Source organism: Botryllus schlosseri, chromosome 9, assembly GCF_051294905.1.
Source record: "Botryllus schlosseri isolate E-star chromosome 9, Bs_hap1, whole genome shotgun sequence".
Classification (NCBI taxonomy): domain Eukaryota; kingdom Metazoa; phylum Chordata; class Ascidiacea; order Stolidobranchia; family Styelidae; genus Botryllus; species Botryllus schlosseri.
The window spans coordinates 16,561,700-16,575,086 of NC_137244.1; the positions used below are offsets into that span (position 1 = coordinate 16,561,700).

The 13,387-nt window shown below is 42.0% G+C and overlaps 2 protein-coding genes across 2 annotated transcripts; both read right to left on the reverse strand.

Annotated features, from left to right (window-relative positions):
• Positions 1 to 1,714: 1,714 nt before the first annotated feature.
• On the reverse strand, positions 1,715 to 10,381 carry LOC145446441 (calcium-independent phospholipase A2-gamma-like). The gene is made up of 10 exons (XM_080324734.1): positions 10,184 to 10,381; positions 9,400 to 9,458; positions 9,159 to 9,323; positions 8,871 to 9,025; positions 7,423 to 7,584; positions 7,224 to 7,339; positions 5,986 to 6,230; positions 5,722 to 5,920; positions 2,151 to 2,219; positions 1,715 to 1,969 (listed from the first exon to the last, which is right to left on the reverse strand). Exons 1-10 carry the CDS (start codon positions 10,254 to 10,256, stop codon positions 1,845 to 1,847), a joined length of 1,368 nt encoding a protein of 455 aa, XP_080180860.1. The 5' UTR covers positions 10,257 to 10,381; the 3' UTR covers positions 1,715 to 1,844.
• Positions 10,382 to 10,815: 434 nt separating this feature from the next.
• LOC145446440 (conserved oligomeric Golgi complex subunit 2-like) lies at positions 10,816 to 13,225 on the reverse strand. The gene has a single exon (XM_080324733.1). The coding sequence runs from the start codon at positions 13,161 to 13,163 to the stop codon at positions 11,061 to 11,063; it is 2,103 nt and encodes a 700-aa protein (XP_080180859.1). The 5' UTR covers positions 13,164 to 13,225; the 3' UTR covers positions 10,816 to 11,060.
• Positions 13,226 to 13,387: the final 162 nt, after the last annotated feature.

The window sequence follows — 13,387 nt, forward strand, 5'->3', positions numbered from 1 at the left end:
TGCGTCGACGATTTTGTGTGCAAATCGTCCGAGGGTTCATGCTATATGATTTTTGAAAATATCATGACAGGTTACGATATAATTATAAAACTTTTGAAAAAAAAACACAATTTTGTTTTTTTCTAATTGGCAATTGTTTAAAACAATGTTTAAAACATGTTTTAAACTAAGTGTTTTAAGCAACCGTTTGTTTTAAATGCAACCCAGTACAACACACGCGCGTCCACGTTGTCCAAATATCATATGATCGACCGAAAAGATCATCGCTCCATCAAATATGTCGGACCTGATGTGTGGAACAGTATCCCGCCGGCTATCCGGCAGTCGACGAGCATGCCCACATTCAAGTCGAAATACAAGCAATTACTACTAAATAATAACAGTCCATCCTCAAGATTAGCGGACCATGACTGACCTATCGACCTCGCTTCCCATGACATGCCGCCCGATTTCTTGTAGTTTTTTTCCGTACTATCTTCTTTACTTTCATTCAGTATGCATGCCTCCACTTTACATCGCCTAGGCCAGGGGCGGGCAACTTCTGCAGTTCGCGGGCCGGATACAGGAAAACTGAGTACTTGGCGGGCCGGATTGCTGAATCGATACAATATTTGCCCATTTATCCACATATACAAGGAATAAATCGTATTTAATGAATGTATTTTAACGACAGCAATGTAACATCACAGCAATTTCTCGCCGATAATGACGAGGACAATGTGGATTTGAGAATAGCGTTGTCATACAGGCCCCACCATGTCTGGTTCTCTCTGATCAATCAACGCCCGGTGCAATCCCTAATTAAGATTTCAAGATGTTCGATAAGTCCAGTACCCCAGATTTACAAAGATATCAATTCATTAGGGTTGAGTAGGTGACGAGATAGCGTCGCGTTCAAATGTGTGGCCTAATTAATCTCGATATTGAATTCATGCGGCCTGCGTCCTCTACGAAATTTGAATAGTGGGCCGCGACCCATTTTTAGTTGGAAACCACTGGCATAAGCGGTGTCTTACAAAAGCCTAGAAGTGTGCCGTGCTACATGTCGGCAGTTACGGAATCAAAAATAAGAAATATCAGCCCGGTGTAAATGACCATATTGCAGTCGACAAACACCATGATCACCACAAAATACATTCGGGATGAGTACATCGTAAAGGCCGCGACATTCGGGTTGAGTACATCGTAAAGGCCGATAATGTAAGTCTTCTCTCTTCGACGAACTTACGCGTAAGCTCCACTATGCCGCACGCTGCGCATACACGTATATAATAACATACAGTCCCTAAAATTGAACCTAGTAAGTATAGTAGTAAGGAATCTCGGCGGACAAGGGCCGCGGACACTTTATCATGTAAGACGGAAAACAGCCCGCGGGCCGCACAAAATCTCTTCGCGGGCCGTATGTTGCCCGCCCCTGGCCTAGGCCAAGGTGGTGTCTGATTCCATAGACTACTCCTAGTCGCTTCGACATCTTCCTGTCTTTTCGTTGTATCGCATTTTTTGTGGTGTATTGAACTGATAAAATTGCTAATAAACCAATGATGATGATGATGAAAGGATAACTCCGGATATCTTGAATGCCACAGGATGTTGAAACAAAAACTACCTTCATACTGCACTTAACCAGGAATTCCTAAAACCACGTTTTCTACAAGAACATTCCCCGGCACAGGCTCATGTGCTAACAGTCTCATCCCCAGTAACAAAATAATCCCCTTGCAAAATATTATATTGTGCGCATCTCATTAAGAGCAATAACAGTGCTATGCCATTGATTATAAAAAGTCTCAGGCCATTGATTATAAAAAGTCTCAAACGGAATAAAATAGTTAGACAAAGCGCTATTTCTTCAAAAGGAGCTCAACGCATTTTTCAAACTTATACGTATTTCTGCGAATGTAACGATCCGTGTCTTCAACCAGCTGGTCCAGTTTCTGGGGATCGTACTCGTCGAGGTAAAGTTGTTCTGAAAAAAGAGTGGGTGTCGAAGTTATTTAGGATCACGTATCAATTCGGCTATCGGATATATCTCCCCGACTGCGCCTTACTGACGCAACCAACGTTTTTTTCGATGGAAGTGTGGGTCTGGCTGCAGCCAATCGCGTAGGCGGCTATTTTATCGCTACCATGACTATCACAAGACTTACCTCTTAAATAAGGATTGAAACGAAAATAAGTTCTCTCTGGCAGGAGGTTGTATAGTATTCTGTGAACTTCTGTAAATACAGAAAACATGCAAAATAACTACCAACAGCGTGATAAGCCTTACCAGGGTTATAAATATTGACAATTGATACATTGATAAAACATGTCCCGATTAGGGCACATTGATTCGAGTACTCGAATCTGAATCGAGTATTAATTTTAATGATTCGAGTCGAGTAGTCAAATACGATTTTTTCGAGTACTGAAATTGTACACTTCTTGCCACTGAAAGTTAATTTATCAATGAGAATCGTCGTTTCGATACTAATTTTCACTGTTGAAGCCTCGAAACCTTGATAGGCGGTGTCATAGCATACCAAAGATATAGTACAAGCTACGAAGATTACAGGACGTAGCACAATTCCGAAGTCATGATTATTCCACAACATTGTCACAAAGTGGAATGAAATCGGTATGGTCGAAAAAATATCAAAGTATCATCTATGTGACGGTTAACAGGCAGTATATTCTTTCTAGTGGCATAAACTGTAAGTATTTGAACTTTGGCGTATTACATTCTGTTATGACGTAATAATGGGTGGTACTCGATTACTCGACTCGACTCGAAGCATATTACGTGATTCAGAATCGAATCACTCAGGTACTCGATTTTGCCCAGCCCTAGTCCCGATGGTGGCTAGGACTAGGGTACATACAGAAAACATGCAAAATAACTACCGACAGCGTGATAAGCCTTACCAGGGTTATAAATATTGACAATTGATACATTGATAAAACATGTCCCGATGGTGGCTAGGACTAGGGTTAGTTCGGATATCAATAATTTTCACTATCCGGATAACGGATATATCCGTATATTTCAGTGGTTCTCAACCTTTTTGTCTTCATTCCCCACTTCAGATTTATTTCGAGCCTTCATTCCCCACAAGGACCGTAACAGCTCTTTGTCAGCCCCGCCAAAAAAACGTTGGTTTTGGACCCCAAGAACCCCCTCAGCCCCGCTGAGCCTGTACGCTTTTCCTTGCATCTTATCAGCTGCATTGGGTCTACTGTTTAGTGCGTCGCCTTACTACGACAAAACGCGCGAAGCGCGAAAAATTTATCTAATTCGTGTTTGAATCGGAAAATATGACCGGGAATTTCATATATTTAGCTATCAATTTTTCATCCCCCCTCAGCTCACGTTATCGGATTTACCGGTAGAGCTGAGGGAGGTGTGTTGGAAAAGGTAGGACCCCTAAAAAAGAATTGAACATCTTCGGGCGGACCCGTTGGTATATTGACTTCGTTACATTATGCTACTTCGTGACCTCCTATATCTGTTATGTCAAAAGATATGGAATCGCCAAAACTAAAAGGCACACACGATTTCAAATTGGTATTGCTTTACTTGCAAATTATTTTTCCTTGCGGGATGGCATTTATCCCGTGGGGTTCAGATCGCCAGGACAGGCACATTCGGCGCCAGCCATTTAAAGCCAGCCAATTAAACATATATATTGTATATATATCGACGTTTTGGGTCACCACAAGGGCATTCCTTCTCGGCCAAGGTCTTCTCGCTGCTGATCGTTCAGGCACACTTCTCGGAGATGCATGTTACATGGCCCATAACTTCATATGCCTTGGTGCGTCGTGGCGCAGTAATGGCCGACGCCGAAGTCTCCATTTCTATAAATTCTACCTAGTTTCGTGGGGGAAGGGTACCCGATAATCAGATATTTGGCAATATTAAATCGCGCACCCAGCGTGAAAATTTTTCGAAAAAGTGGCATAAATTAAAAAAAATACTTTCATTCATGTTAATTCACGAAATAAATTTGGACCCCTTCGAGCTTGCCCCCTCCCATATTGGGGGTTGGGGTGCGGCTGTTACGGTCTTGTTCCCCACTACCCAGCACTTTCGTCGTCACAGAGCAGCTATTCGCTGGTTTGAATACACAACACACAACCACACCAGTACGCAAGAAAATTGCCTTTAACTGCAACATAAAACGAATTATGAACCGATACCAGTTACGCTCATAATTTCGCGAAAGCGTTATTTCACGTCAAATCAGTCGTGCTGGATGCGTTTGTGACGCCATGATTGGCCATCCATAGTCAAAAATGAGGTTTTGTGAACAACACGCAATATAATTTTCGATACATACATTCCATAGCAGTTAACTGGTAGCGGTAATTGCGCATGTGTCTCCGCGAATATGACGACTGTCCTGTATATAATTTTGAACAAATGCGTCTATTCCCCACCAGAAACCATTGAATTCCCCACCGTTTGGGAACCACTGGTATATTTGGAATTTAGCTAACCGGTTAACCGGATAGTGAATCCTAAGTGAGACAATCGATTTCAAGAGGTCTGCATGAAAAATGGATCGCAAAATCATTACACAGTGTAATTGCAGCTCCCTCCTTATAAAGCACACCTATCAATAGTGGCATCCTGTAGCCGGGACCGGAGTTTTGTAACAAAGAATCCACACGCATTAAATGCTCTTTCTGCTTCCACAAATTGGGCTGAATTTTAGTAAGCAAAGCTGAATATAGTAAGCAGCGCTTCCATTTTGCCCGTTCTTCTGTTTGGGTGTCCAGTACTGGAAGGACGAGTAGCTGATACCGGAATCGAGGCCGACATGATAGCTCGCTCTAATTCCTTCATGAGAAATTCACATGATCAGGCCCATAGCCAGCCGAAAAATAAGGGGGGTGTTTTAAATAAAACGAGGTGGTTCCAATTTTTTTTCGAATTTAGTATCAGCGGGAATCAATTACGCTTGCACGCACGAACATGTTTCCAGAATGCGAACATTCGATGGCATTCAGTTTCGCAATGTCACTCATTAATCACAATCGCTGATCATAATAATCTCAGCGGCATATTGTCTCCAAGCCACCAAGAGATAGGAGCCAGCGCATGCCAGGCTCGAGACTATGGTTACGCCAGCGATGATATCGTTCGTACCATGCCTATTACAGATGCGATTGTGCAGGCCAGCGATAATACCGTGAGCACCAAGGCAATGCAGATGCGATTATGTAGGCCAGTGATGGTATAATGTCCACAGAGCCTATTGCAGATGTGATTCTGCCAGCGGAACTATAGGCTTGTTGAAGACTCGAAAAACCAGGCCAGCAACGATAGCCGAGTTCGCGGCAATCAATGACCTAATGTGGCGATCTTCTCAGCGGGAGATTCCGTCGCGTTTCACAGTGCATTGACGTAGCCCGCTAATTGGCGACACGCTTCTCGCTAATTGGCCGCGGGAAACACTGATAATACGACTTATTGAAGCTTTCTAAAAGTTTAAAACACATTAGATACTATTTTATCCGGTTAACCGGCAGATTTATATCCGGATATCGGATAATAAAAAAACCCGCGGATAACCGGCTATCCGGATAATCCAACCCTAGCTAGGACTATTAATGAGAGACGTGTGACTTGTTGAACACCATTACAGACGCATAAAATATATCTGGTGAGGAGCATACTAATGAACGCCCAAACACCAGCACAGTATCACCTTGACAGCTACAATGTAAAAATACCTGAGGTCCCGGTAGCACTGTCGACTATCTTCAAAATCTTGTTTTTCAGACTTAAAAAATCCGGAGAGTTGGGCCCGATAAACGGCTCATACCTTCCAGTGCCCAGCGATACCACACATTGAAGTGGCGTGTCCGGCCATAACGTTTTGCATTCAAACAGCCCGACACCGCTCGGGTTATTAGACAGAATGCCGCCATCCTGTAAATACACATCAACGACTTGACACAAACGGTAAAAAGTAACAACGGTTGAACAGTGACGACCTGGTGCACATTCCCTTGATGTTTGAACTCTTCGAAATACCCGGGAGCCGCAGAAGACGCTCTCACAGCCTGCCACAAGGCAGATCTGCAAGTACCAGGCCATTGAGTATCCCTCGAGCCCGGCACGATGCTGTAGTTACGCCACACGAAAGGTTTCAGCACGTCCCGGTTCACGAGCACCGATATCGCCGAGCATTTCGGTACGGTCACGTCAGCGGCTGTCTCAATCAAAAGCGCATCTTCACCTGTGCGTCAAGGGTTTTCAAAGTTATCAGCGTCGCTGCTCATGTTGTAGTATGACGGAGATTTCCATCTCAATTACAAGTAACAACTTGCAATGCATGTGAAAACTACCTCAAGTGGAGGAAGATGTAAGGACTGGCTCACAATGTCATATTTTCAAATGCGTAAAATGAGTCAACTAGAGTCAATTTCTGTATTGACTCGACTTGTCCTCGAGTCGTTGTGCATGACTCGAGACTAGGACGACCAAGACAGACATTTCATTGTAACTTCGAAGAATAGTAAGGTTACCACATTATTGGTATTTCGTCTATCAGTCCTGATACTTGGCAAATAGTGCCCAAAACTGTTAGGACTGTGGAAAATTACGATACTATGAATGCGAGCCATTCTACATCACTCGAACAAAGTTGAAAAAGTGGGTGTAACCAAATTTAACTGAAAACTGAGCATAATGAAATGGACTTGGACTCACGTCAGAACATTGACTCAGACTCGACCCGCGACTAGATGTCTTGACTTGACTCGGTGAGGAATTGAAAATGACTAGACTTGACTCGAGTCAAAACTATAAAAGTGAGATAGACTTGTGACTCGGAACCTTGCAACTTGTTTACAACCCTGCATCTTCGCTACTAATGACACTGCCAATACCGGTAGGTGCAGGGGCTATTTCACATGAATCAAGTAGTACCGTAGTCTAAAACATGACCACTAGGGTAAGCAGTGTAAGTATGAGAAGCCTATATGAAAATATAAGTACTCTGTTACTGTGACCCGGCATCACAATGATTAATTACAATTATGCCAAGATTCAAAACAGCCTTAAAGGCTAGGGATGAACGAAAAAGGGGTTTGTCAAATATATTCTGCAGTGCTGAATTGAAGAGTAGCCGACATCCAGGAATAGCATAATAATCGACACCAAAGTTCATTAAAGAACACAGGACTACAGTGAGAAATTGACCACCGGCCACCGGTACCACATTTCATACCAAATATGTCTTTCAGGATATTTTGATAAACCTCTGTGTCATAAAACGCGTGAGACATAACCAGCTTCCCCGTGCCGATCCACCTGTTTTGACTGAAGATCTTCACGCTGAAATTCCTGTTCAAGAAAATCAGCGAACCGGTTCATTTCATTATTTGGATCACCATGGCATATTGCACGGCCAACTGCACTTACCATACCTGTATATCGCCTCTGCTTCGTCGATGCTCAGCTTCATAACACCAAACATGAAACCTATAATGGCCCCCGTGCTCACTCCGCAGATGTAATCGAACAGTTCGTGAACAGGTTTGCCGCTGATTTCCACGAGTTTGCGTAAAACTTGTATCGAGACGACGCCCCTGAAAGTTGATAATTCGTATTGCACACAATTTTTGGCACCATCCTGGGTGAACTTCTAAGATCGATTTCTCATAATTACTCTTAATTTCTAGCTGAAAGCTCATGAGTTCTCAGTTTGCGTCCAATTTTACTGTATTGTGATAAAATGTCGCATAACTAATGCGTAACAAAAGCTAAGCGTTATGTGCTTCGGATTAATTTCAGCGAGCACCCATAGGCCTAGAGCAGTGGTTCCCAACCGGTGGGGAATTCAATGGTTTCTGGTGGGGAATAGACGCATTTGTTAAACATTATATACAGGATAGGTTACATATTTAGGTAGGCACATGCGCGATTACCGCTCTGCAATGTATGTATCGAAAATAAGAAATTGAAAGTGTCCTCGGAGGACGCCTAACTGTCCTCTTTTTTGGGAAATTGTCCTCTTTTTCTCTGAAAAGAATTTAAATGCCACGAGAAATGCCACTCCGATGCAGCGAACGTCAGAGTTTTGTAAAAATCGTAAGCCACAATACCATCAGTTTTTCAAAATTTTTCAAAATCACCAGTTTTCTTGAAGCTTTCAGAATTTATCACAAGGAGTTTTGGGTAGTGGGGAATGAAGACACGGAATAAATCTGAGGTGGGAATGGAGACAAAAATGTTGGGAACCACTGGCTTAGAGATATGGATACAGCAGATATTCAATGATGCCCATAAAAATTAAACAATAATGAGCGATGGATTGGTTAGGTTTATATCAACGGAAGTGGTCAAAGTGAAGTAGCGCGCGTTCCTATTCAAGTAGGCGTGGAAGTAATGCCTCGATTTATACTCAATTACAATAAGTAGCAGCACTTCAAAGACATTTAAAACACTTCGAGTAGAAGATCCAAAAAGTACTCAAGTGAGCAGCCTCAAAAAGAAGTGGAACTAGTATAAAAAGAAACACTCAAGTAATGAGAACTGAGTAGGTAACACCTATTTGGTTACTTGAAAAAGTAAGTGGTAGGAGTACTTCTTACCTGACCACCTCTGAATGTCAATGCATGATTGACAAGAAAAAAATTGGAAAAAGGCCTATTAAATAACGAGACGTCACACCATTCAGGTTATCAGACTCAAATTGTTTATGGCCGTAAAGCATCACCATTTAGAGGTAATAAATCGAACACTGCTGATAGTAAGCATGACAGAATCTGACCCATAACACACTAGCCTACAAATGACCTTACAGTATATTGTCATCGCTCAATTTCAATAGGTCAATCACCATCATCCATCAAAGAGACCGATTATATCCGACCTGCTACCTCCACCATCCACAGCTAAAATACGTATCCCGCTTCTTTCAGGTTTTTCAACCGAGCCTAGCAGGGCAAGAGTGAGCCTGATGTTCTTATCAGTATCTTCACCATTTTGTCTCTTCTGATACTGCCTCATTATTTGTATGGCTCCGTTCTGAAACGAAATGGGAGGTGTACATTAAATTTAACAATTGATCATTAATTTATTGACGTGCCGTCGAAACTTGAAAATAACAATATAAACAAGGCATTCACATTCTAGAAACAAACAAGATCGCAATACCTACTTTATAAGCTGTGATCCTGGTCTGTGGGTAATGCATGATGTGATCTTTCAATTTACTAATAATGACATGAGATTCTTCCGGAGACTTTGAGTCGCGCAAGATCTGTAATAATTCCTTCGTCTTTTGGTTTTGGGCTAATCTCTGGTGGAACTGCTGCTTTTTCTCCTACAGAGAACACAATTGTGGACCTGCGTCGACAGAAGTTGGCGAAATGTAACAACGGTAAGCATTTGATACTCACTATGTCTGTGTTACCATCGTACAAATTGTTCGAGCACTTTGCGCTTTGCAGCGACAAACCTGTATCAAAATAACACAAAATAAGATCTTGGCACAATCATTGAAGTAGACACTACGGTTATTCAAACATACATCACAATTTCCAAGGCATACCAAAACCAGTTCAAGCATAAGTACAACACGGAAGTTTTAAAGTACTCCAGTAGCATTGTACTACTTTGTAAAATTTTCTATCTGCTACCAGCCCCGTAACACCTTTAAAAATATCAGGATACATCATCATGAAAAACGATAATAGGTCTACTTATGGTGCTAAAATACCGGGATTTTTAAAATGATGCTTCGCAATCGCGAGACACAAGCTACACTGTCATTTTACTTGAGCGACACCCACATCAATTCTTCTGATCTTATCCAAGACCACCGGAGATTTATGATCGCTGAATAAGTAAGCAATCAAAGTCAGGACATAGCGGTCTAATTCTAATGTTTCTTCATACAAGACGGATCACTTCCACATGAAGTTTACAATAACACAAGATGACGTCTACCAGTACCAGTTACATTGAAATATCAAATAACGCTTCGGAGCTTCATGCTATTGTCTGTACACTGTACCCCTTATCCAGCTAGTCACAGCATAATTTTCGTTATAGACAGCCTATGATCTAACTTGCTTGAAAAATTAAGTAGAATTACTACTAAGCTCTAAGCCACTTTTGAGCAGAGCTACCACAAGTTTGGAAGTTAATCCACTCATGTTCACATACAATGAACACACTTGCCTCTCGCTGAGAAATAAGACATGCATTGGTTCTGATTGGTCCACCAACGCTGACAGAGAAAGATCTTCCTCATAGCATATGAAACGCATGCAGAAGCACATCTGTGTCACAAGTTCATTGCAGAGAGTGGGAATACCCCAATTATGCACCCAAACTTAACATTATTTTGAACACCTGAAGTAAATCCAGCATAGAGTTACATGAAACAAAGGCACCACAGATATATTGCACTACAATTTTATTATGTCTTACATCCTTACGCATACAGTTGACTACAATAGCGACATTGATCACGCTGGATTTTGTGCATTCCAAAATACCCATGACTTTTAGCCACTTCAGCTTTCATTCTTACATAAAAAATATAATTCAACGCACTACAATTATAGAGATTTTTTTATCACACCATCACTATATACACAGTAGTAGACCTAACTACTGACTGAACGCAAATAGCTCTTATTAAATGACAGGTCGATTGCTTACGACTTTCAATGTCAAATTACATGAGGTCACACAGCAACACTCCAACATTATACGTCATGATGTCAACACAATAGTAATGTATCAATCTAACAATGCTGTTAGACAGTTGGTGAGCGGGTGCCATATCATGCCTACTGTCCATCAACTATTTTATGACTGACATTCATTGCATTTGGTGGCAGAGATGTTACATCTGTCCCAGTATCAACATCGCCATTTCACTCCTCTGACGTGATGGGTAACAAGGATTCGCCTGAATATCAAACCAATTTTGCGAGGAAGTGGTCCATCAGTGCGAGATTCGATAACTAACAACATATTTGTGATATGTAAGGTATCTGCTGAATCTCACTACACAAAGGTCCGACCGAAATCCCACAGCTGCAGCATGTCAATCCATTCTCTCTGGTTTAGCGTCTTCCACCAAAGCCAGCAGCTCGGCTACTTTCGCGACTTGAGCCATATCTATGTTAAGCTTTGTTATTTGACCGTGGAATGCGGCCACGTCTAAATAGAGCTGGAGCCTGATTTTGTCGTCATCCGATAACTTTTTGTTGTCCATCGAGCTTAGATTCCCGCTGCTCTTGCCGACCCGCATTTTTTGCAGTCTCATCAAGCTCTCCTCCATCTTTTTCACGGCTGCCAAGACGTCTGACACGACGCCGAGGTATTTCTCCGATAAATTGGAAGCGCACGCCGTCAGGATGGATGTCATTGCGTCGGTAGTCATCGACAATTTGTATTTTTCATAGAAATTCACTAAAGGCTTTAAAATGTTGGACACGTAGGTTGAGGATTTCACCGGGGCCTCTCGATTAGTGCGACGGAACAGCCGCGGCACGTCTTGAGCGTATTTTAAATGTACCGAGCTTTGATTAATCAAATGATTCGTGACGCTGTCCAAAATTTTCACTCTCATATCCTCAAGCTTGCCCAAACCGACGTTAAGGGACGTCTTCAACTGCGAAGTTTCCTTAAATCCTGTTTTTGAAATAATCCCCTGAATTTTATTTTCGAAAACAGAATTTAATTCCGAGACCAGAGAGGACAAATCACACGATAGTCCGACAAGGGTTGAAATAGGCAATGACGTCTGTTCGGAACCAGACTTCTTCTCCGTATCTGTACTGGAGTCGACGAGATCTTGTATCCAAGAACAATATCGCGACAAGCACTGCAACGTGACCTTCCAAAACCTATGCACCAACGGAGGAAGAAATACGTTTTCTTGCCAGCACATCGCAATACAAGACATAAGGGTCGCGGAACAAGTTAACTTGAAAGGTCCCTCGTATGACTTTACCGGCTCCTCCATCAAAGCTTGCTCTAATTTGCCACCGATTTCTTGAAACCTCATTTGAAAGTACACAGGTAAACTCCAATGAGAATGAAAACGTGCAAAGTTCTCACTTTGACGGAATCTTTGCACGCTGGCTTGAGAGCCACATTGAGTCTCCATATTGGCGATGAACCGCATCGATAGTGTGTAACGAGAATGGAAGACATCTGGATATCCAGGCGAGAAGATACCATCCATACCCTTCTCAATAATTAGCACAACTTCAGGCCACACAGAATTTACGATGAAATCGTACCCAACTATCCCTCTATATCTTTCATCCACTTTAGCCATACGTCCTGTTGTAATGTCACATAGAAGTCTACAGTAATTTGGGATGAAATCAATAATTTTGTCAAAAAATGATTCAATCCCATCCACAGACAGATCACCTTGCTGCTCTTGTAAAATCTGTTGAAGGTAAGGACGCACGAGATTAATTTGAACCAGCTTTTCTGCATTTTTAGTTTTTCCAATCAGCGCATACGAGTTCAAGCATCGATGCAATAACGCAACGTCGGAAGTCTGCACGCCTTGAACAAGAAGTTGTTCTAATCTTTGTTGCAGCGTAGCCGTAATTTCCTGTATCCTCGGACGGACTTGATTGAGCACAGGCAGGCCTGAGCAGGATCCAGCGTGGTGTTGTAATTCATTGAATTCTCCCGCGATTCTCTCAAGCACCAGGCCGGAATTCGTATCTTCCGACGATTGGATCTGTTCAATCTTTTCGACGGACTTGAGCAATTTTATCATGTGAGATAATTTGTCTCTTTGCAATTTACATTCTCTCTGATCTTGCAAGAGACGTTCAACCGAAGTTATTTTCTCTTCCATGACTTGCGATACGCTAGACATGTTTTCCTTCATTGTGAGCAACGGTTTTCTCAGCTGGGCTATCGCCTTGTCCATACCAACAAGGTTTGCAGACAGGTTCACAAAATCGGCATAATCTTTATTTATTAGCTCGATCATGGCATTTTTGAGTAGCTTGAAGTAGACCTCTAAATCTTGTCGAATGGCTTCGAGCTGAACACGTCGGCGGCAATCCGCTACAAATTTGTCAACGCTAAAATCTTGCTTCATGAACTCCTTCTTATCAAAGCAAAGAGATGATGGAGCGATTGGCAGTAAACTAGCTTTGGCGGACGTATCCATCTTGGCCACTGCTGCTAGGGATACTGATACTAATCCTGGAAAAATAATAATGGTTTTATGTAGGTCTCTGATTTCAGAGACTACTCCAACAATCCAATTCATCTCCAAGTCGTTTCGACAATTTCTTATCTTCTCATTGTATTGCAATATAGTGGTGTATTGATAAATGAAATTTTAGCGATAAACTCAACTTTTATTCCTAATTAACGATTAATTTATAATGT

What these genes read in the sequence shown, in the direction of transcription:
- LOC145446440 (XM_080324733.1), bottom strand. Translation starts at nt 13,163, where the DNA reads ATGGATACGTCCGCCAAAGCTAGTTTACTGCCAATCGCTCCATCATCT.
- LOC145446441 (XM_080324734.1), bottom strand. Translation starts at nt 10,256, where the DNA reads ATGAGGAAGATCTTTCTCTGTCAGCGTTGGTGGACCAATCAGAACCAA. An exon ending in GAAGCAGAGGCGATATACAG is followed by an intron (nt 7,340 to 7,422) that starts GTATGGTAAGTG and finishes TTTCTTGAACAG; the next exon opens with GAATTTCAGCGTGAAGATCT. An exon ending in ATCAAGGGAATGTGCACCAG is followed by an intron (nt 5,921 to 5,985) that starts GTCGTCACTGTT and finishes GTGTATTTACAG; the next exon opens with GATGGCGGCATTCTGTCTAA.